The following is a 21,138-nucleotide window of genomic DNA, read 5'->3' as shown; positions in this document are numbered from 1 at the left end:
CGAGGTCCTACAACATGAAATGTGATCGACATATTGAGCAGAATGGAACTTGAAGAGCGATTGGCAACGAGAAGCCTAGAACGAGTCAAGTAACGTCAGGTACCTTGACAGCCAAATCGTGCTGTCAGGGTACATCAATCTTCCAAATAACATTTGTGCATGTCCGACGTGGCGAGTGATTCCGAGACCAGGGGCAGTGGATGAGGCATGCGTTGTCGAAAACTCGATACCGTTTCACAATGTCGTGTTCGATCGAGGCGAAGCCTTCCGTTAGCCGTTAGCCGTTATCCTCGGTTTGGAAGTAGACCTCGTTTACGGTTTTTCTGCGTGTAGGTTTCAGGTTGTATCTAGAAAAGGGTTCTGTCACAGCCTCGCGGTGCCTGTTATAAAGGACGCCAGGAGCATTGGATCATCATTCCAAAGTGTTCCGCAGAGCCGCTAGAAAAGCCGGATGCACCACCCTGGTGCCTCCGTGCTTGGTGTGCTGCAGGTAACGTACTCGTACCACCGCCCAGGGGTCCGGTTTGGGAGGTTGGTCAGATAATTTCCGAGCCCAGAGGGATGGAATTGGTGGGAAGCACGATAAAACACATGGCCAACTGCAGCTAAACACATCCCCGGCGCGCCAAGGCAGCAGTTCACTGGGAACCGATAGGCACGGAAGCTGTGTCTTGATCCCCGACTGCCTTGATAAAAGGTCAGCCTCTGAGTCAGGCATCTGTGATCTGCAGCGACCGTTGAAAGGCGGCCGCTGAAGCGAGATATTGTACGCGGTGACTGGGCCTGGGCCACCCAAGCCTGGACTATTCACGGCCATGCTTGCGCATGCTCTTGTGGAGAGATAAGTCGTCTGCAGCTATCAATACTCTTGAAAAAAGATCAAGAATCGTGCGAGTACTGACGCTGGGGTGTGCTTGAGTGATGAGTCTTCGTGGCGCACTCAAGAAAAAAACACCAAAGATGGCAAAGAGCCCTACCGACGAAAGCATCGCGAGTTTTGATTAATTGTAACCCGCCACATGGCTGATGATGTGCAATTTCGACAAGGGGTCCCGGCCAGCTTAGCCTTACCACCAAGCCATGCAACTTGATGCAAGCCAGCCAGAGTGCGAAGAAGTTGCTGAACGTGTCACAAAATGATCTCTTGGAAGAGGTTGACCTGCCGGAGAGCTTGTGTGACCATCAAACTGTTTTTGTTGCCTCCAATGGCTTGTCTGGAGCAACGACCAGGTGAGTGACGGATGCTTGCCTGTGGCGTACATATGCAAAGTATCAGAGACAATCATATATTTACCTTCTCGTATCGGACGCGACTCGATGAGCTTTCTTTTACGCGTTTGACGTCAGCCACCAATAGTCGTACGAGAGTGGAGGAAAGCGACCCGAAGGAGCTTCTATCGAGCGTTGAAGTTAGGCCAGCGGGCGGGAGAGAAATGACCTCTGCCGGATTTCTAGGTGCGTTCTAGAGGGTCCACCGAGTGACTGGGGTAAGGAAATGCAATTTGATTGACAGAGGAGAGCAACAGGGAGATGGAGCTGGTTCGAAACGCGAGAAGCGAGAGGTTGCAAGTGATGGTTTCGGCAAGGGAATGCCTTGTGAAGACATGACATAGATAAAGGTGCTCTTGTCTGCTCGGCTAAGGATGATGATAATGGCATGGGCAACAGTTCGAAATGCTGGATATGCGCCCGAACACTGGCCTTGGACGTGAATAACAGAATGAGATTGGGAGAAAAGTGATCAACTACTACGCCATGGAAAAGACATTCCGCTCTGCAGCTGCTGCATTTTCGTAATATCGCATTTGCTATTGCCAAGCGGGAATTCCTTTCTCTCGCATACATTTCGTCGGGTAGTTAATCGAGTTCGGTAGCACTGCATTGCGAATTACACGCTTCCTGGGTTACACTAACCGAGATTCCATGGGAAACACACATCGATCATCTTTTTCTATCCGAAGACTGAAATCTCGGACGATGAAGATGTTGTGTGACAGGTCGTCAACGCCATCGTCCTGCCCACATTGTCAGTCCAGTGCCCTTCCATGGTCGATTTCCTTCCGTACGATAACCGAACTTCGTCGATCTCAAGAAGTCATGACTGAAAGCGTCAGCTGTCAAACTACACGTCGAAACCTTCATTACGAAAGTACTTTGCTGAACAAGTTCGGAAAAGGTCCATCCTCGAGGAGAATTTGATCTACACCATTTGTGGACATGCTGCAGGTACCGGCAGTGACCCGGGCACACTAAGTAGCGGAAGTGCGAGGACCACGCCCAGAGAAAACAAAATGAAATCGAGAAGGTTCAAGGCTCTGACATGAGTGGAGAACGTGAAGAGGTTGCATGCAAGGGGAGCGCCGGATCACTGACACCATGCCACCACGGCATGAGTGCATCGCGCATCGTTGGACTGGCCCCTAACCTCTCAACCGTAACGATGAACAGGGGGGACCGTCCAGCTACCAGATTGTTTTGTTCCTTCCTTTTTCCTGCTATTTTCCTTCCTTTGATGACGGTGACTGGGAGCAGGTAACCGTCTACATCCCGCGACGAGTCCAAGGAGAAGCAACAGAAGCCAGGCAGCCTCGAGTACTCGATACGACGACCTCAGCGACCTGTCAGGAGGCCAGTCAACAGCATTCACATAATGACTGGCCAGAATTTCTTTCTTGATCAACAAATAAACAGGCGGAGCTTTATCGTCAAACGGGTAATGGATTGGAAACATTGTGTTTCTAGAGTTTCTAGTCTCTCGTCAATATCTCTTCCGCGCGTTGAGCAAACCCACTTGCTCACGTTGTCTGTGCTTGATTCCTCTGTTCCCCGGCGGCAACGCAGGCCCTAGGTCACTATCACCGGCACAGTGGCACTTTAGCAGCCACACCATGGTGCCCACCAGGTTCCTTTCAAGGTCAAGCCTGGGCCTTCCCGAAGCTTTGGACAGCGGGCGCAAAACGCCCTTGTGGCCCCTTCCCTGGATTCCCCTGGTTTCCGAGCCAGGGTTTCATGTTTCCACTTCGGATGCGTCATTAAAGCTGTCATCGCAAATAATCAAGTCGGCTGTACCGAATAGCAAGCGCTACGATCGGGGAATCCAGTCCACGGCCATAACTGTTTTACAATGTTGGAACTGTGTCTGAGGGAAAGCATGGCAGCGACTCATCAGCTGGCGAATTCCTGTCGATATCTAGCTTGTCGCCTGGATTGACTACGCATAATTGGTCCCTGTCATGCCGTCCGACCAGTTGCTGAGACCATCACGCTCTCACTCCGGCGGCCTCCTTGGGACCGTTTATTGACTAGTCCAGAGCCCATTCCTTAGCCGTTGAGGGTCGATTCCATCAGGCTTTCCGGGTCCCACCATCCGCCGCCAGGCACACGGGGATATCCACCCAGAGATTCCCTGGTTCGCGAGGGAGCCTTGTGGCTTTGCCGTCCCAAAAAGAAATGCTGGTATCCAAATCCGAAGAGAGCCCCTTTCACGGCGACCGGACTCGATCTGGTCTGCTATAACTGTCAGATTTCCTACCTTGCCCATAGTTACACGTTCTTTTGGTCTCTGCATCTCCTCTCTACACTCTTTGTTTTGTTCGTATATTGTTGTCTTGCTTTTGCTTGCTTGCTTGCTTGCTTTCTTGTCCTGGTCCAGGCCAATACCAAACTCTCATAAACAGAATCCCACTCGATACATCACACGCACAGATCGAGACCACCCAGCTGCGTACAAAATCTGTCCGCAATTACGCACCCGAGACTTTGAGGGACTACCTGTACTATGTACCATATATCTCGATAGCCCATTCTAAGACCTGTCGTTCTCAGCACAGACAGCCGCCGTCTGCGTCTACTTTGACAGCACCAGAAACTCAAATTCTCAACGCGCCTCCTTTCCTCATCCCTCAATCTCGCCCTTGACTCGATCGACATACCTCTTACAAAGAGCCTCCACCTACTCTGAAGCCAGAAGAAAGCCTCAGATCTTTGTACAACACCGGCTTCGCCTCCATTCCCTACTGGCTAGAGGAAAGAGAAGTCGACAGACTTCCATATCACATCGTGAGTCGCAACCTTGTTCTATATAAGTCTCGTCCAGACTTCCCCCTGTCTGTCCTCGTCAACAAGCAAGCCTCCCATTCTAACACTTTTCGCACCTAGACACAATGACTACCACATCGTCATCATCAACTTCAGCGCCTTGCGACATGGGTCGTGGAGGATACGACACTACAGGGGTGCCGAAGCCAAAGCCACCTGCCAAATGATTTTCGAACTGTACCCTCACAACAATCATGGTCGGCAAACACAAAAGCCGCCAAAAACATTCCATTCTTTCGCCGGTCAACATGCGCCACCTCGTGCGAGCTCACGCCCAACCATTGAGCGCGTCTGCTCGAGCGCGACGCACCTGCGCAGACACGATCACATGGCGGCCGAGCAACTTCTAATTCTTGTTAACAACATTATAATCCCCTTGTGCTTTTCGACTACCCTGTACAAGTACTGTCTCAAAACTTTGGAGCGCTTTCGACGAACTTTCCCTGGCATGGTTCGACATATCTCGGGGATCTCACCAAGACGATGGTTCTTGTATCACCAGTTTTTGTATCAAAAAGTGTTTTTGGCAACCGGCGTTCACAATAGACGGGGGCATGGGAAGGCTAGGAAAAAGGGATGAGGGCATCCATGGATAGATTGTATGACTCGCGTCACTTTTCTTTTCGGAGTATTCTTTTCGGGTCGATGGACGAGCAGAGCACGTTTGCATCGGCAGGTACGCAATGGGCATGTCTGCCTGTCCAGATGGTGCATGCAAGGCTGCGAGTGGTGTATGAGGAGGGGCCGAGGGTCTCTTGTACCATGAACAGGTCGTTGAAGGCTTGTTCGCGTGTGACCTAGAATGAATATTGATTAATATGGATCAAAAATGAAGCACCAGTCCATGGATCGCCTGAACGAGGTTCCGACCAAGGCAGTATCATGTTTTTGACCACGTCGCAAAGAGATTGTTGGAGGTAGACCTCAGGGCTCTGCTCGTAAGGGCTGGCTTACAGTGAATTGAACAAAGATGTGGTCGCGCAGAAAGGACGCGAGAAATAATGCATAATCGGAGAAAACAGAGGCGCTATTCCTGTTTCTACCTGCGCAAGGCCAGTGCCTCTGCCACTTGCCAGCCATAGAAAACAACTTATTATTGTAACCTGCCATCGACCACCTCACGCCATCATCATTTAGACACCCGACTCTTGCTATCATTGTCGCGACAGCCGATACTACCACTTGAACGTCGCTTCCTCCACAGCAGACTGCCCCATAGAGCTGTTCTAGCCGCTCTTGCCTTCTCCCGCCCTCCGTCATATCCTCTCCACCTCGAATTCTCTACCGAATACAAGACGCCGGCGACACGTAATCCACCATCATCTACTCGTCGCACTACTTCAGAGTCGTCCCTCGAATTCACCTACCATACGAGTGCCGACCTTGATACAGAAAATGGCCGATACGTCCTCAGCACCGAAACCCAGTAGCAGCGTTAAGCTTGTGTTGCTCGGAGAAGCAGCCGTTGGAAAGGTGGGTTGCGCATGACCGTTGCCTCGATTCCAATAGTCTCCCTGCCATCTGCGCCCATGCCGGACCGCGACACCTCGAATCGTGGCCGTTGCGGCGCAGGTGGTTTCACGGTTGAGATCACGATACCTTATCCTCACGTCGATCACTGAGATGTGGCTTTCTGATATACTGGATATCGAGCAGAAAAGAATGAGGCTGACATTTCGAGCAGTCATCTCTAGTCCTACGATTCGTCAACAACGATTTTCAAGAGAATAAAGAGCCCACGATCGGCGGTATGTCAAACTCCTCCGCCCACCTCCGATACCTCTACCAGTTAGTTGGCAGCAGTTATCTCACATCTCATGCAACCCGTCCGCGAGCAGAACTGACGTCTCCTAGCTGCCTTTTTGACCCAGAAGATCTCCCTGCCCAACCGGATCATCAAGTTTGAAATATGGGATACCGCGGGCCAAGAGCGCTTCGCCTCCCTGGCACCCATGTACTACCGCAACGCCCAAGCCGCGCTCGTAGTCTACGACCTCACCAAGCCCACGTCCCTCACAAAAGCTAAACATTGGGTCGCCGAACTACAGAGACAAGCCTCGCCCGGTATCGTCATCGCGCTGGTCGGCAACAAACTCGATCTGTGCTCAGAATCGTCCGAACCCGCGCTTGAGGGCGACGAAGAAGCAGACGGCGCGGAGGCGGAATCCACGGACGGCGGCGACGCGCGCAAGATCTCGACGAGAGAAGCCAAGTCCTATGCCGAGGAGGAGAGCCTGTTGTTCTTTGAGACTTCGGCCAAAACCGGCACGAATGTCGCGGAGGTGTTTTCGGCGATCGCTAACGCCATTCCGGAGACGTCGCTGAAAGGCGCCAGAGGTGCAAGCGGCGGTGGCACTCAAGCGGCGCTTTCGGGTGCGGCGAATCGTGCGGATGAAGCGAGAGTCAATCTGACGGATCGAGCGAAGCAGAAGAGCAATGATTGTGCTTGTTAGTGTGGGATGTGACCTTGTCATACGGGAGGCCTGGTTGAGCAGTCTTTCGCGAAAGAGAAGCGGCTGCAGGAAGCATTCCCATAGGTGTCCACCAGGAGACGGCGGGAACATGGATGTCTTTCAGCAGGGGAATGCTTTGCGTCGGTTACAGAGAGTCCTTCACTGGATTGGAGTTCTGGGTGACAGTTACAGCGAATATCCATCTTATCTGTGCAATCGAAGTATCAAGCCATAAGTTTCGACTCGTATTCCTTGATTATGGCAATCCTTCGTGTCTGTCCAAATCGCACGGACAACGTAATACCTAGGTAGGAAGGTACCGTCCAGATCATTACCAAAGCGCCTCGCTTGCACGCTTGCTTTCCAGACACATATAGACATGTATAATAAGTACATGAAGCAGCGCTCAAACGTCTGCCCTGAAATCAAGACAAAACTCAAGATGGGTGCTCAATCGTCAACCAAGTCAATAATCTCAACTTCCTTGCCCCTCATGGGTCGTTTCTGCTGGCCAGCCAAATTCGAGCTCTCAGCGAGTGGCTCAAGATGATCGGCTTTGCGTTTACGTGCGTTCAGGTCAGTCAATGCCTGATACTCGCCTGATTCAGCATTGACATTTGCGTTCGCGCTTGCACTCGCCATCTGCTGCAACTGGTGTAACATCTCGTTTGCGTGGACCATTGGCGGTTGCCAGTATCGAAGGGTGCTTCCTGCAAAATCCAGTGGCCGTCCGTCGCCTATGCCTATCACATCTGGTCCGTCAATATCTGGAATATCCAGGACTCTGCCGCCTTGCTGTTCGATCTTTCGCGTAAGTTCCTCGCGGAAAATCGCCGACAACAACCAGGTGAAGTATCGCCTGAGACTCAGTGGTCCTTGAGGCAGTACCAAAGTCTCCATGTACTTCCAATCTTCTGACTTCAGGTAGGCATATCGAGAGTCTTGCAGGAATCCGAGGTCGGCGATTTGACTGAGCATGTCCCTGTACCGATTCCGCTTTGCGCGCCAGGTCCTCTGGCGATCCTCGAAGATATGGTCTTCCTTGCGGAGGTACAGCTGGTAAGTCGAACTGCCGGGCGCTCGTTTTTTGTCGACATAGACTGTCAATTGCCTATCACAGTCTGTCAGGGCCCGCGATACGTCGTCACGCGTTCTGGCATCCCATTTCGAGCTGGTAAACGTGGATGCTTTGGGGTTCAGGAGGAATCCGTTCACTTCCCGGCCTTGAGGGGTGGACTGCAGAGCAGGACAGATGCACCGCTGAAGAGTCGGATATCCTTGAGGCGGACGCCCGACTTCGAAGACATAGTAGTGTAACGACACGGCGTTCAAGAAGTCCTCCACCTTGCTTCGCTGTGCCGAGTTTGGTTGTATCTTCACGATCCGGCCCTGGCCACTGCGTTGAGCGTCGAAGAGAGCTGGGATGCCGTCTCGTCCTTTCATAGCTGGTGAAGTAACCATGGCATTGATCAAGTCATTGAAAAGATCACTCTCCAATTTGAGACTCTCTTCGAGCAGGGCCACGATCGGGGCTTTCCGAGCAAGCTCATCGGACGCAAGATCTCTGACTATTGCTCGTACAGTCACAGGTATCTGAGACACTGCGTAAGAGTCGCCTTGCTTCATCTGAAAACCATGCAGAAGAGCTTCAGAATCGTTGATCCTGATGCCTGGCGCCAAAAAGCTGTAGACAATGTCTTAGTAAACTGCGACATGACCTTGCAATATGAAGACGTACCACGAAATGAAAGAATCGCTCTGGTAAGCTAGAGCTATCTCTGTAAGGACATCGCCATTGACGTCCTTACCTTGCTGGGCCAAGGATCGGCACAATTCCGCGAGGTTGCTGGCCACCCAGCCTTTCAGCTGCTGATGGCGAGCTGGTAAATGCTCGTGGCACCAGTCTTCAAGCATTTTTAAACGCTCATAGCGGATTTTCAACTGCGATATTTGTCCAGCTGCTATGCTCAAGCTTGGAACTCTTAGCAGCGACTTACACAACGGAGCTGGGCGAAGATCGGCTCACCTTTGAGAGAACGGCTCGAACTCTAGCACTGGTATAACGCGGATGATCTTCTCCAGGCCTGTTTGAGCAGACATATCCGTCAACTCGATAGCCTTTTGAAGTATGTCCGACGTCTCTGGTTCCGGTCTTTCGATTATGACATCAATGACTAGATTTAAGAGGTCGTCTTCTGGAAGTTGTGGCTTGTTCGACGTGAAAGGATGTATGAACCCGGTGTAATGGTAAGAGCCTGAGCTGCGGGTATGTCGCTTTTCGTGTGCAACCCTTTCGAGGATGCGCCGGCACAGCGTTTGCAGGAACAGGCGTTTTTCATGACTGGAGGGCTCTTTCTTTGTCTGTTCGTACGCTTCTCGGATACATCGAGCTCGGTCAGCCTCACTTTTCATGCTGCGTCCCACAATGAGGTCCACAAGAGTGTGCCGGGTCAAGATAAGTACAACCTAAACACAAGTTAGCAGTAAACCCATTATCACTCTATGCCCAGACGTACAGTATCAAGATAAACATGCTTCCAAGAATTGTCCTCTTCAAAGCAGCGTACATCGTCATCTTCTCCCTCGACGTCCTCCTCATCTGGCTCCCGCTCGCTTTCATATACCTCGTTTTGAATCAACCAGGTTGAGTCAAATTTTGCTCCACTTGCGATGGGCCTCCCATGCAGATCGTACACTTCGTCGAGCACAGTTTTGTCGTCTGCAAAGAACTCGATGATGGCATTCGCACCGGAAGAGGGGCATACCGCCCTTTGAGACTCACTCTGATGGTAAGTATCCTCGAGAATCGTTCGCGAAACATTGGCCAGGCATATGGAGTAGGGAGTGTCTTCACAAGTCTTCTCCAAAAAGCTTGCTATCGCACTATCGATGGCATCCAGCGTCCCGAGGTTGAGCAAAGACTCTGGATAAGTACGTGATAGTCTGTAGGCAAGGCTGTTCGCCGTGCCGACTATACCGGTTCCTGCTGTAAACCATGCGTCCAGCAGCTCTCGAAGCTGAGTCCGACACCGGATAGCCTCTGCAAAGGTGCTCGGTTGGGCTTCGGGACCGTGAGAGCTGAGTATATCGTAAGCAAGAGCAGCAAAGCAGCCTTGCTTAAGCCCTGAGAGCTGGACCTTGGTATCTCGAAGCCAGGCAATCTCCGCACTCGAGAAAGAATTGTCACTGCTTTCGAAGGAGAATTTCTCTGTCGCGTTTGACAAGTACACTTGGAAGTCACCAGTTATTGCAGGCAATGTTATCAAGACGGTACCCAAAACATTGAGGCGGGCAGTGGCTCCGAGTATTTCGGTCAAGTCTTGGGCTGTAGAGCATAACACGAGCCGAGGGCCCGCCAAAGAATGGTCCTCCCCAGCGAATAAGTCGTCGCAGAGGCGCTTTCGGGCGCTTTCCACAGCTACACACCACTGCAGATTGATAAGTTTGATGTTGCATGCCTCAAAAAGAGCGTATCCAGGATCCGATTCCATGGTGTTTCTGTGCCCGAGCAGCGAGGCCGCCACATCAGCCGTAATCGGAAGGCCCACGATTCCGTGTTCTGCTATGCGCAAACCTGGGTTTACTGGATTCTCAATCACAAATTTGTGGGCGAACTTCCCAGAAGTGGTGAGCGTATCTAGTAAATAGCGTATTTTTGACTTCATTCTCCTGGCCTCACGGGTTTCGGACGGAGGGTCTCCAATACAGGATTCTGGCTCAGGTGTTGTTGAAGTCTCACTCTGAGAGCCATCGTCCTCATCCACACCAGATTCGTTCTCACTGTCGTCCTGGGATGGTTCTTCCTCGTCATCATTGCCACCGCCGCCGCCACGCCACCAGTTGTCCATATCCCAAGTTGCATTTCTCATTTTGCGGTGATATCGTGGTGGGCTAGATTTCCACCTAGATGACCGATTATTATTATGTGATTTGACAGGTGGTTGAGGTGGGCATTGGTGGTTCGGCGATACAGAAGCACGCGCCGACGCGTTCTGGCGCGTTTGCGGAGAAGGAGCATCTCACCAGCGTCTGACGGCCTACATCTTGGGCAATATTGCCGGCTCTTTGCCTTGTCAGGCTGAAATACTTCCCAACTGGCTTTAGTTGGAGATGGCGGCTGTCTGTGACATCACCCATTGACGTCGTGATGAACGGCTGCGGCATCCGTCATAGTTATGATGATTTTATTTTAGTAAACCTGCATCTTCCATTCGCAGAATAAAACTTCTTCCTCAAGCTTGAATTTCTTCATTGCACACTTCATTCCTCGGAAACTTACCTCATTGCGTCGATTTCGTTACTTCCTTCAAGATGAGCGACCGTGTAAAGCAGGTCGCAGCGGAAGAGGCTGAAAGAGTCAAAGCAATAACAATCGATGCCGTTCAGTCTCAGGCCTATATCTATCCTTTCAAGGTAAGCATCACTCACGGCTTCAGTGGCCGGACTGACTGGTCCTCAGGGTCTTTTCTACTTCATCACGCACAAAGAACTTTGGCGACCCTTGATCTCCAAGTTGGCACCTACCATTACCCTCAGCGTTGGAGTGACGACACTCATGTTCCTTGTCGCATACGTGCCACAAGCCGCGGTTATGGCCTTCACGTCAGGACCGATTGCGGCCATCTCGGCAGCGCTGCTCACTCTCAGCGAGAGTTCCACCCTGATCAATCTGTTGTCGAGAACTTTCCTCATCGAAGATGCGCTTGTAGATGTCTTCGACGGCACACTCCTTTCTCGCAACTGTACCAACCTTGTGGAAGGAGGTAGACAAATATCGTCAAAAGGTGACAACATTGCTCGTCTGGGAAAGTTGGTCAAGAAACCTTTCGCAAAATTCTCTCCCAATGCCATCGTCAGATACTTGTTGTACCTGCCTCTCAACTTCATACCCATTGTTGGTACAGTCATCTTCATCCTTCTGCAGGGCAAACGTTCAGGTCCGGCAGCACATACCAGGTATTTTCAACTCAAGGAATGGTCATCAAGACAACGAGAACTACACATTGAGGAGAACCGAGGAGGCTACACTTCATTTGGCGTCACAGCTTTCGTGCTGGAAATGATCCCCTTCGCAAACCTTGTCTTCGCCTTCACAAACACCTGTGGTGCTGCCTTGTGGGCTGCTGATTTCGAAAAGAAAGCCACGCCTTCGACACGAATGCAAGAAGTGTCCAAGAAGGCCCAATGATCTGCCTCGAGGGTGTTGGCATCCGGGGGCTTGGCCAGTTTCACGACGAGAAGATGCATTGTCACTAGGAGGACTGTTAGGACAATGATGCGGAGGCCAAGGGGATCGGGGTCAAAAAGGGAAATCATGGTGTCAGGAGCCATTAACAACAACGGTGGTACACCAGCCATTTCAGGTGTTTATCTCTACTACTGAGAACCACTTTCACCAAGGCCTAGGGGACATTGAGCCAGGACATGATGGCAGAATGAGGGAGTGTGACTTTTTGAGACGAGTAGACGGATGAAACCAATAAAGAATGACAACTTGAGATCCTGCACAACCTGACAAGGCTCCCATGGTTTGGAAATATCCTGTACTGGACAGTACTGCCGATATCATCATCCACATTCAGAATCAGAGCGTGGCATAGCAACTTCACAGTGCAAGAGGAGTATCGAGGTATCACTGGTGGGAAGAAGGCGGCATTTGCGTTGTTTCTGCCGGTGGTGTTTATGTCTCTTTCCAAACATTGTCCGCATCTCAATTGCCATCTGCCCTACACCTTCTACAGGCATCACACCAGCTTCCATTCTTTACCGACCTGGTTCACTCCAATTGACTAAGAATCGAAAATCACATTCCTTGCTAGTAAACTTGTCGCTCTCTATTCACATTCCTTTGCCAGTCCGGTCGAAGTCTGGGGCAAACTCGAGACAAGGTAAGCGATGGATGCGAAGAAGGTGAAATTTCAACGACTCAAACTGATGGCACACAGAAAAGGATGAAGCATCATCGTTCCGGCTACAGCGTCTTGCTGTTGCTATTCGCCTTCGCGTCTCTCTTCACACTGTCGACGACTTCACCTCACGGATCCCACCACGTCCATGCTGCTCATAACCGAGAGGAAAACCCTACATCGACAACCCAATATCCTACTCCAGCCAAAGCGCAGGTCTCGCTCAACCCAGTGTCTCCTTGCTTCAATGGTCATTGTGCCACTGACACTCCTTTGCCGGAAATCTTGCCATGCTATGCTGCGAACGGTACGACCTTCAATGAAGAGTCCAGTACCAACTACACCTTAATCTGTGATATCGACTTCCCTGGTCAGAATATCTACCCCTTTGTTCTCGCTGGTTCCTTCGACGACTGTCTGGCACAATGTGAGAAGTACAATGCCGAAAACAATTCTGCCAGTCACTGTGCAGGCTTTGTCTTTGCACCTGAACGCGTCAATGACTCCGACGATTGCTATCTCAAGTCATCCCTGATTGATCCACTTCCAGCAACAATCCACCTAGTTGGTGCTACAGTGGCCACACCTACTCCCACATGCACTCCAGAAACAGCAAAGACACAACCTAGCCGACGCTCTGAGCAAGCAAGCACGTCCTCCGACTTGGTTGTCAAAGAGTTCAGAGTGTTGGGAAGTTCCACAAATAAGCCTACAACTCAATATGTCAGTCATGTACCAGCGACACCCCAGAAGCTTGCTAGCTCCGTCCTTGTCCCAGGTATCAACACCGACCTCATCACAGAATATCCGATCGCAGGTGATACAGGCGTCTGGTGTGGAGATGACCTGCCATCCAGTCCTAATATTGCAAATATGAAAGTCGTACCACACATGTCAAGAGATGGCGGAAAAGGAGGCACAATTAATGGCACCCACATATTCGTGTTTTGTGACACGGCCAGCTACCAGATCAACACCACATCCAATACAAGTCTGATGGTTGGATTCGTTTCGAGCTCGGTGGCAGCTGATGATGGCATGAAGGCGCTTTATGGCCAACCACTCGACCTTGTTGACCACTTTGGTGAGTGGCAGGATGATGTTGGCAGGATGAGAGGCTTTGCTCCAATGACAGCCGGAGAAGAATCTTTCAACATTGCACTTTCAGGCAATGGCTACCGTTATGCTGTGTGGCCAGAGTCATCACTCATTCCACTCAACGCCTCACATGCCCTGCTCTATCCATCATTAGTGTATGATGTTGTCGACATGGATACCCAGGCGGCAGTGTTCAACAACCTGGGCAACAGTATTCTCCTTGTGTCCGTTGACCTAGCCTACGGTCCTGGCGCGACTCGTGTGGTGAAGCAGCTCTATCAACAGAACCAAACTACCTTCGGCACTTTGGGTGGTGTTCGCTCCTGGGGCTCATCCGGCACAGGGGCTAACGACGGCAGCATATACTTGTTTGGCCAGACCGACCATGGCGTCCTTGTCGCACGCACCACGCCGGATGGCTTCTCCGATCTGTCCAGTTACACCTATTGGAATGGCAGTTCCTGGTCCGGCGACATGCCCTCACCGAGTTCGAACGCCACCATGATCGATTTCGCTGTGCAAGATCTCGATGTGGTATATGTTCCAGCCCTCCGCAGTTTCCTCATGATCTACCTCAATACTCTTGCCGACAACACTTTCTACTATCGATACCTGCCCCTTGATTTGAATGTGACCCAAAGTGGATACTACGTCGACAATATCGTGACAGGCCAATGGTCCGAAGAGAAGATCCTAGCGAATATCACTGCCCCTGTCGAAGGATACATATATGCTGGTGGTATGCACGCAGGATACTTTGGCGACGACGATATCACCAATGGTGGATTGAAGATGTTGATTACCTGGACTGAACATACTGGCGAGGATGCGGCAAGCCCAGATTCGGGATACGCGCATAAATCAGCATACATCGAGTTCGGCACTGAATGATACTGGCCCGACTCCCTCACATCGACACGGTCTTATTCCTGGATATCAAGGGTATTATCACTATGACCACAGACTTATGAGGCACGATTTGTGGCCAAGGAGCGGGTCTTCTTTTGGCATATTGTTTCCCGGTGGGCATGGAATATGTACTTTCAGTTGATCTTGCGGAAAGGGGGATCCTTTCGAGCTTTTTTGCTAAGATGCAGCGATGTGATGACTTCTTCAAATTGTTTGATTGTTTGACACAGACTCATGGTGATTGGCGAGCTCGGCCAACGAGATTATGAGCTCATCAGCGAGAAGCGTGGAAGTGTTTCCTCAGAATACGTACTCAATTAATCCATAACCTTCAATATTGACTTTTCTTTCGGTCCCACGAACCCACCTTGGTGCCCTTCCATGTCGGGTCTCCTTTTCACCGAACATATTGTGGCATGCATATGATCGTCCACTAACAGCCTCGATATTCTTATCCATCTTCTCACCCCTGTCACCTTCCCCGCGCCTTGTAAACCCTGCATGCGGTGCGGGACAATGTCTCTTTGTATTTGAGGGGTAAGCACCACTAGGTATGCAACGGCAATGCAATGCGTGAGACGTCGGTGGAAGCACACCGAAGCGAACATGTGAGAAGAGGTAAGGTACATATAATGTATCCTCGACTGCCGTCGTGGGTTCATCTCAATTTCGGTTTTCAAGATCGACGATAGACAGGCTATCTCGTTCCTCCGCCCTACAACTGACAACAAGAAGGCAGTCTGATTACAAACAACTTCCTCAACGTCCAAGCCGTTTATCACTCTTACACAGCCTGCCTTAAATCGGAGAAACTTACAAACACTCTGAGCCTGACCCTCCAAGAGCTCTGAGCCTCGTCAGTAAGACTGACCTTTTCTCTCAACAATGTCTGCCCCAGCGAACGGCAACGGCATCTCTCCTGAAGATGCCCAAAATGACCCAGACGCCTTCCCAACCGCCGCCCAAATCCCGCTCAAGGACTTCTCCATCCCAGACTTCCCACCCCAAGCGTCCCGCCTGAAGGAACTCACGTTGACCGCGGATATCAAACTCGACGAGTACCAGGCCCTGGTCCAGGACCGACCCGTCACGCAACCTTCTTTACCTGAACTTCCGGCATCCATCACCAATTTGACCCTCGAACTATTCACGCTGGGTTTCCCCGGATCTCCGCCATTCCTGGGACGTCTGGCCAGATGTCTCCCCAACATCCGCAGTCTGACATTGTTCAGTTGTCTGATCGACGGCCTCGATGACCTATCAAGGAAGGATGCCGAGGGTTTCTTTGAGAAGTTGACGGGTCTAAGGGAAGTGCATTTCATCGATACTTTCGCTCGGCCCGGCTTCTTCAAGAAACTCGGTGAAATGTTTGAGAAGCGTGGTGGTGATGGTGTCCAGATCGTGGATGTAAGTTATACATTCCGCGGGCACGAGGATAGTGACTTCCTCGCGCGAGTCCAGGGCGAGGAACTTGCTGGGTTGATCAATCCGGGTGTTGTGGCGGCGAACTTCGATTTCCTCCCGATCCCTGTGGAACTCACACAGGATCTGGCCCAGGAGGGTGAGAAGTCAGAGTTGCCGGAGGGAGTATTGCCGTTTGCGAGTGATGGGCGGGCGCCGGCTGCTGTGAAGAAACGGTTCGAGAAACTGAGTTCGGGGGCACTGAGGAGTCTGAAGTACTTGAATCTGGGGATGTGGAGTGTTAGGCCGGTTGAGGTCGGGGAGATTGTGTATGCTTGTGCTGGGGGAGGCGAACCACAGTTGGCGAGTTTGACGGTCAGTGTGCTGCTGGAGGATGGGTGGGCTCAGGAGCTGGTCAAGGGCATGGAGTATAAGGGAGTTGGAGGCGCTTTAGAAAACATTGAATTGGTGGGTGTGCCGAATACGAAAACAAAAGGGGAGGGTGATGACTGGAAGAAGGGGATTGAGGTGGTGGGCTTGGAGCATGTCGAGGAATTGGCGAAGGCGTGTCCCAAGTTGGCGCGGGTAAAGATGAGTATTCTCCAGGTCAAGAATGCGCCGAATGTGGAGTATATGAAGGAAGAGGGTGAGTGGAAGAAGGCGTGAGGTATACAGGGCAATGCCAAACCCAAAAAGGGTGAAGAGGGTGCAGCATATACTTCTGGTAAATATCTCTAGACCAAAGTGATATGAATCTTGATTTGGCTGTATCGAATACATGGTATTCCAGCTCGGTCAGGGCAGCGCCCTAGTGTTCAGCCCCCGTCGCCTCTGTGGCCGTTTCCATAATTCGTTGTTCGTTAAGTGTCGACATGTGGCATTTGACAATCATGCCGTCTCTTCAGTGTGGCAAGCCGTTATGGAGTATTGACCTCTCAAGCGAGTCCTAGACCGAGTAACGCTCACTGTGGGTGTTCCGACTGGCGTCTAGCCTGTCGCTTAATGATATCGCAGTTGTGTAGAGACAACTGCACTCGGTTCCAGATGTCCGAGAAAGCTTTCTGAGACGATATCAGAATGGATGGAACGATGATGTCGAGCACTATTCAAGTCGAACCTTCAAAGTGGAGAGTTTGGGCTTGGGCGACCCAGATCCTGAACCACCACCCCCACATCCAGTGCCAGACCTCGAGCCAGAACCCTCATCGCCGTATGTATCCTGACATCCGCACTGGTATCCTTCGAAATTGTTTCCGCAGTAGATACAGCGGCGGGTCATCGTTATAGGATGGGGCCTGGCGGTCTTGACTTGAGTCAAGGTATTGTCGATAGATAATTTATTTATCTCTGGTTCCTCCAAATATTGTAGGGGCGTATACCGAGATATTGGTATCGTAGGGGATGAGAACGGTTGACCCGTAGAGCGAAGGGCTGTCCTGCATTTGTAGCCTGAGGCCCTCGGCTCAACGAACGAAGCTGTTCGCATGTCTGTTTGCGCAATCGTTGTTGACACTGGATCAAGTGATGACATGGAGCCCTCGGTCTTCATGTGTTGTCCTTGTCTGAAACAGGAGATGACCAGCAACAATCAGGGACGGGTCAATGACTGGAGTCCTCGGCCTGAAGTATGGTGAGGGCGATAGCCAGGGGTGATCACTGAGGACGGTGAAGGCCTAAAACAACGGCAGAGGACTTGCATTCGTGTAGTGAAGTGTGCATACATGGTAGGGAGTGAAGAAAGTGTCGTCTCAGCAATTCCAGCATAAAAAGGGCGGTAGGCTTCAGTGTGTTTGCCCAAGGCACTTGCGACACGACAAGAGTCTGACGGTACACAAACGGAGGTGGGAAGGTGACACCATCAAACCGATTTCCCGGATTCATGTCCTGTTGGCCTCGTGGATACGAGTTCGATGCTTCTTCCATCACCTTCCAGGCGTCTTCTCGAATATCCTGAAACGAAGAAGGCTTCTGTTGTAACCCGTCGAGCATCGTTGCAGCATGCACGATTCCGCCCGCAACGCCCTGCAGCCTGCATCAACGTATGGACCGAGTAGGATGAGCATTTTGTCAAAACCGACGTTTGGAGCGTGCAGCGGCTGGTCAATCCGCAAGAAAGCACAGAAGCTTATCTAGCGGAATCATGGGTTACGCTCACAACAGGAGTTCCATAGACTGAAATCTCAAAATCCCTCGTCGAAGGTAGATTTATCCAGCTTTATCTTGCCGGCCTTCCAAGTGCTGACAGACCCAAAGTCATAAGATTTTTCGCTTGAGTCGCCTTCAGTGATGATCAGCTGCTTTCGTGCTGTGCCTACACTCTTCAGGTACTTGTGTTCGAGGCTTCGTTGATCGACGAGTTCAAGAGCTTTTTCAGATGCTTTGCGAGCTCCTTGTTCTTCTTGAGCTCTAAGAGAGCCAACCCCCCAATTTGGCCCTTTATCGTTGCCGGTGATGCTGAGCGTATGAATCTTCGGGCAATGGGTAAGGAAAGCCAAGAGAGCGTCGTCTGTGAGGTTCACGGCAGAGGTGAGGTAGACCTTTCGAAGGTTTGGACAGGCGGCAGCGAGACGCATTACGGCAGCATCAGATAAGTATGAGCCGAAACCCATAGAATCATCGCCACAGCTGAAATCCTCAATCTTGTGGCAGAAGCCTGATCCGCCGACAACCACCAGGTCCAGATGGTGACTGTACGATGTCAGCTCATGATGGCTACAAGAAAGACTGCAGAGAAAGTCGGAAAGTCGGAAAGTCGGAACGCTTCCTCTTTAATATCAAATGGTTGAGCACCCTTCGTGAACCGAAGACTGGTGCGTTTGGGGTCCAGTTTAGATGGGTGCCATTCGTCCTCAGAGAGTACCGCAGCATTCTTCGTCGGCTGAGGTTGCTTTGTTGACGACAGTGTTGAGGACGGATCCGGTTTTGAAACGAGATTTGTTGGCTGCGTAGCTACCTGACCTCGTTGTTGAGCTTGACTGTACTCTTGTTCTGGCGCTGACTTGATCGTATCGACTTCTCTACCCGCAGCAAAGGAAGAGGATCGGGAGCTAGGGGCTAGCAGATGAACAGTCTGTCCGTTCTGGATCATCTCGAGTAGGAGTGGGAGTTCTTTCCACTTTATACCATGAAAGAGGCCACTTTGTGTGGTATCTCCTATGATCTCCTTCAGTTTTTCCTCCATTTGGGCCCTTGTAGATGTTGGAGCCATTCGGGCCTGCTCAAATGATCGGTTGACATAGTCACGTATTTCTGGAGAGTAGTTCATTTTGTTCCTTGGTGGTGGCTTTGGCGGCTGTTTCTGGGAGCTGATTTTGATCTTCTGAGTGGCCGCTAACTCGTGAGACTTCGGAGCCTTTTTCACTCGGCCCCCGTCAACTTTGTGAAGCGCTTCCAGAGCCGGGAGTGGTTTCTGGCGCATCATGATGATGACACCTGTTGCTCGAGATACAGATGAGTGCGCAGCCTCGTCCTGCGACACGTTTACCCTAAACAACGCGTCTAAGCGCGTCGCGTCACCGATGACACTATTTCAGACCGTGGGGTGCAGCCTTGAGTTCACTATGTGGCTGAGAAGTTGAGATGCTTTCAGGAGGCACGACTTCTAGAACAAGTATCATTTCAGGGTATGTTAATATGAGTATGTATCTCTGCAACGCTTTGCTTATCGAGAGCGACTTGACGCTTTCCACTGTCTGCTGCCCTGCATATGCTTAGCTTCCCTTAACGTGCCTCGGCTTTTGCCGCCGACCGTAGCCCTCATCTAAACTACCTATAAGGTTCAAAGGTCAGTCTCCAAAACTGCGGCCAGAAAGCTGTCATGTCAGTTCCATGTGCCTGGAGGTTCCATCGTCGCATCCAATTTCTACATAAAAAAGCACATGTGCATCATCCTTACCACGATTTATTAATACCCACGCTTTCCTCTTTGATCTCTACCGAGGCCAATACTCACCTGCTCATTCACAAGACCTGGGCTCTAGCCCTCACTCACATACCATGGCCGCACCACCCGATATCAACTGCACCAACTTGACGGGCAAGTTCGTGATGGTAGGTATTTAGATGCGATCGCCAGATCATGCTCTAACGACTCCCAGAACAAGTCTCTTTCCGATGATATGGATCCTTTCCTCACTCTTCAGGGTCTGAGTTGGTTCACGCGCAAAGCTATCGCCCTAGCCACAGTAGTGGTATGTCAAAGACCACCGCGAAGTGACTTGCGTGCCTGACCACTTTTAGCTCACCATCAGAGAATACTTCAAAGACGCTCTCTGGCACATCGACATCACATCAGTGAGTTCTCCTCTTTCGAAAAGACTGTGGCATTGAAGTACAAGACTTCTGATATGTCCCCGCTTTCACCGATACCGTTTCTGACGCCTTTCAAGGTTGCCTCGGGTTTATCGACCACACAAGAAGATCGAACACTCGACTGGCAAGATAGGGACCATGAGGACAAAATATTCGGCAAGTGTCGCGGCAAGTCACGACTGTTCAAGAAGGGGGAATACCAGATGGAAGGACCTGGGTCGCCTGAAGATGCAGTCTTTCTGCAGGCTGATAAGCTGAAGGATGGCAAGACAGACTCGCGGTTCGTGGACGAGGAACATGTGCAGAGCATCGTCAAGCAGGTCGGTGGAGGAGACTGGACGGCTGAGCAAGTCTGGGGTTTCGAAGAGATCAATGGCGAGCGAAGATATACCAGGCGACTGATCGTGTGGAAGGCAGGAAAAGAGGAAAAGTGTCGGTTGGTATACGACTACAAAGGCGCGGTTGAGAAAGATGACGACGACGAAGACCTGGCGTATGGAGAGGAATAAAGGCTCCAAGTCTAGAGGCTCGTGCGTTGGAGACATGCTATGCAGAAATGCGCGCATGCAAAACGCCCATGGGGAGTGAGCCTCGGTTGAAAGGAGATCAAACTTCCAGGAACACGGCATGACCGATTCGTCGTGCAAGATTGAGGACCGCTATAAGCCTGACGGTCCATGCCTAGTTGTCGTTTGTGGTAGTATTTCTCCATAGATGACGAGGCTGAAGCATCACCATGATGGGGTGCGATATTTTTGACCGCTATCAAAGGACGCGACCAATTGAGGAATTTGTCGAGGTCAAGGCTGAGGCATTTTCTAATCGGGTTTAGTCTGGAAACCCAACAGTCACGTGATCAAACTACGAGGCTGAATTTTGCATATCAGAGGATTATGATTGGCGCATAAAGGGCTCTCCACCAAAATCACGCAGTGACAGAGTTACATAAGGCTGAAATAAGG

The 21,138-nt window shown here is 51.0% G+C and overlaps 8 protein-coding genes across 8 annotated transcripts; 5 read left to right on the top strand and 3 right to left on the bottom strand.

Annotated features, from left to right (window-relative positions):
• Window positions 1–222: 222 nt before the first annotated feature.
• On the bottom strand, window positions 223–1,212 carry EDD37DRAFT_37303 (uncharacterized protein). Its single transcript, XM_062811983.1, has 2 exons — window positions 903–1,212; window positions 223–850 (listed from the first exon to the last, which is right to left on the bottom strand). Exons 1-2 carry the CDS (start codon window positions 987–989, stop codon window positions 413–415), a joined length of 525 nt encoding a protein of 174 aa, XP_062675003.1. The 5' UTR covers window positions 990–1,212; the 3' UTR covers window positions 223–412.
• A 4,125-nt stretch (window positions 1,213–5,337) lies between these two features.
• Window positions 5,338–6,560, top strand: EDD37DRAFT_37270 (rab family protein). Its single transcript, XM_062811976.1, has 3 exons — window positions 5,338–5,571; window positions 5,783–5,846; window positions 5,953–6,560. Exons 1-3 carry the CDS (start codon window positions 5,494–5,496, stop codon window positions 6,549–6,551), a joined length of 741 nt encoding a protein of 246 aa, XP_062675002.1. The 5' UTR covers window positions 5,338–5,493; the 3' UTR covers window positions 6,552–6,560.
• A 317-nt stretch (window positions 6,561–6,877) lies between these two features.
• On the bottom strand, window positions 6,878–10,608 carry EDD37DRAFT_37279 (uncharacterized protein). Its single transcript, XM_062811977.1, has 4 exons — window positions 9,068–10,608; window positions 8,578–9,017; window positions 8,290–8,523; window positions 6,878–8,235 (listed from the first exon to the last, which is right to left on the bottom strand). Exons 1-4 carry the CDS (start codon window positions 10,418–10,420, stop codon window positions 7,002–7,004), a joined length of 3,261 nt encoding a protein of 1,086 aa, XP_062675001.1. The 5' UTR covers window positions 10,421–10,608; the 3' UTR covers window positions 6,878–7,001.
• A 147-nt stretch (window positions 10,609–10,755) lies between these two features.
• On the top strand, window positions 10,756–11,841 carry EDD37DRAFT_37078 (uncharacterized protein). Its single transcript, XM_062811946.1, has 2 exons — window positions 10,756–10,964; window positions 11,011–11,841. The coding sequence occupies exons 1-2, from the start codon at window positions 10,863–10,865 to the stop codon at window positions 11,737–11,739; spliced, it is 831 nt and encodes a 276-aa protein (XP_062675000.1). The 5' UTR covers window positions 10,756–10,862; the 3' UTR covers window positions 11,740–11,841.
• A 251-nt stretch (window positions 11,842–12,092) lies between these two features.
• Window positions 12,093–14,614, top strand: EDD37DRAFT_37068 (uncharacterized protein). Its single transcript, XM_062811943.1, has 2 exons — window positions 12,093–12,439; window positions 12,497–14,614. Exon 2 carries the CDS (start codon window positions 12,503–12,505, stop codon window positions 14,444–14,446), a length of 1,944 nt encoding a protein of 647 aa, XP_062674999.1. The 5' UTR covers window positions 12,093–12,439; window positions 12,497–12,502; the 3' UTR covers window positions 14,447–14,614.
• Window positions 14,615–15,349: 735 nt separating this feature from the next.
• Window positions 15,350–16,531, top strand: EDD37DRAFT_644877 (uncharacterized protein; the record flags this gene model as incomplete). The annotated part of the gene is made up of 1 exon (XM_062817561.1): window positions 15,350–16,531. The coding sequence occupies one exon, from the start codon at window positions 15,350–15,352 to the stop codon at window positions 16,529–16,531; it is 1,182 nt and encodes a 393-aa protein (XP_062674998.1).
• A 1,514-nt stretch (window positions 16,532–18,045) lies between these two features.
• Window positions 18,046–19,286, bottom strand: EDD37DRAFT_604018 (uncharacterized protein; the record flags this gene model as incomplete). Its single annotated transcript, XM_062814701.1, has 2 exons — window positions 18,046–18,553; window positions 18,625–19,286. 2 exons carry the CDS (start codon window positions 19,284–19,286, stop codon window positions 18,046–18,048), a joined length of 1,170 nt encoding a protein of 389 aa, XP_062674997.1.
• Window positions 19,287–19,484: 198 nt separating this feature from the next.
• Window positions 19,485–21,122, top strand: EDD37DRAFT_616076 (uncharacterized protein). The gene is made up of 4 exons (XM_062815648.1): window positions 19,485–19,915; window positions 19,963–20,055; window positions 20,105–20,158; window positions 20,254–21,122. The coding sequence occupies exons 1-4, from the start codon at window positions 19,862–19,864 to the stop codon at window positions 20,683–20,685; spliced, it is 633 nt and encodes a 210-aa protein (XP_062674996.1). The 5' UTR covers window positions 19,485–19,861; the 3' UTR covers window positions 20,686–21,122.
• The last annotated feature ends 16 nt before the right edge of the window (window positions 21,123–21,138 follow it).

Source organism: Exophiala viscosa, assembly GCF_022695815.1.
Source record: "Exophiala viscosa unplaced genomic scaffold EDD37scaffold_1, whole genome shotgun sequence".
Taxonomy (NCBI): Eukaryota; Fungi; Ascomycota; class Eurotiomycetes; order Chaetothyriales; family Herpotrichiellaceae; genus Exophiala; species Exophiala viscosa.
This window is presented reverse-complemented; position numbering and strand designations above follow the sequence as displayed.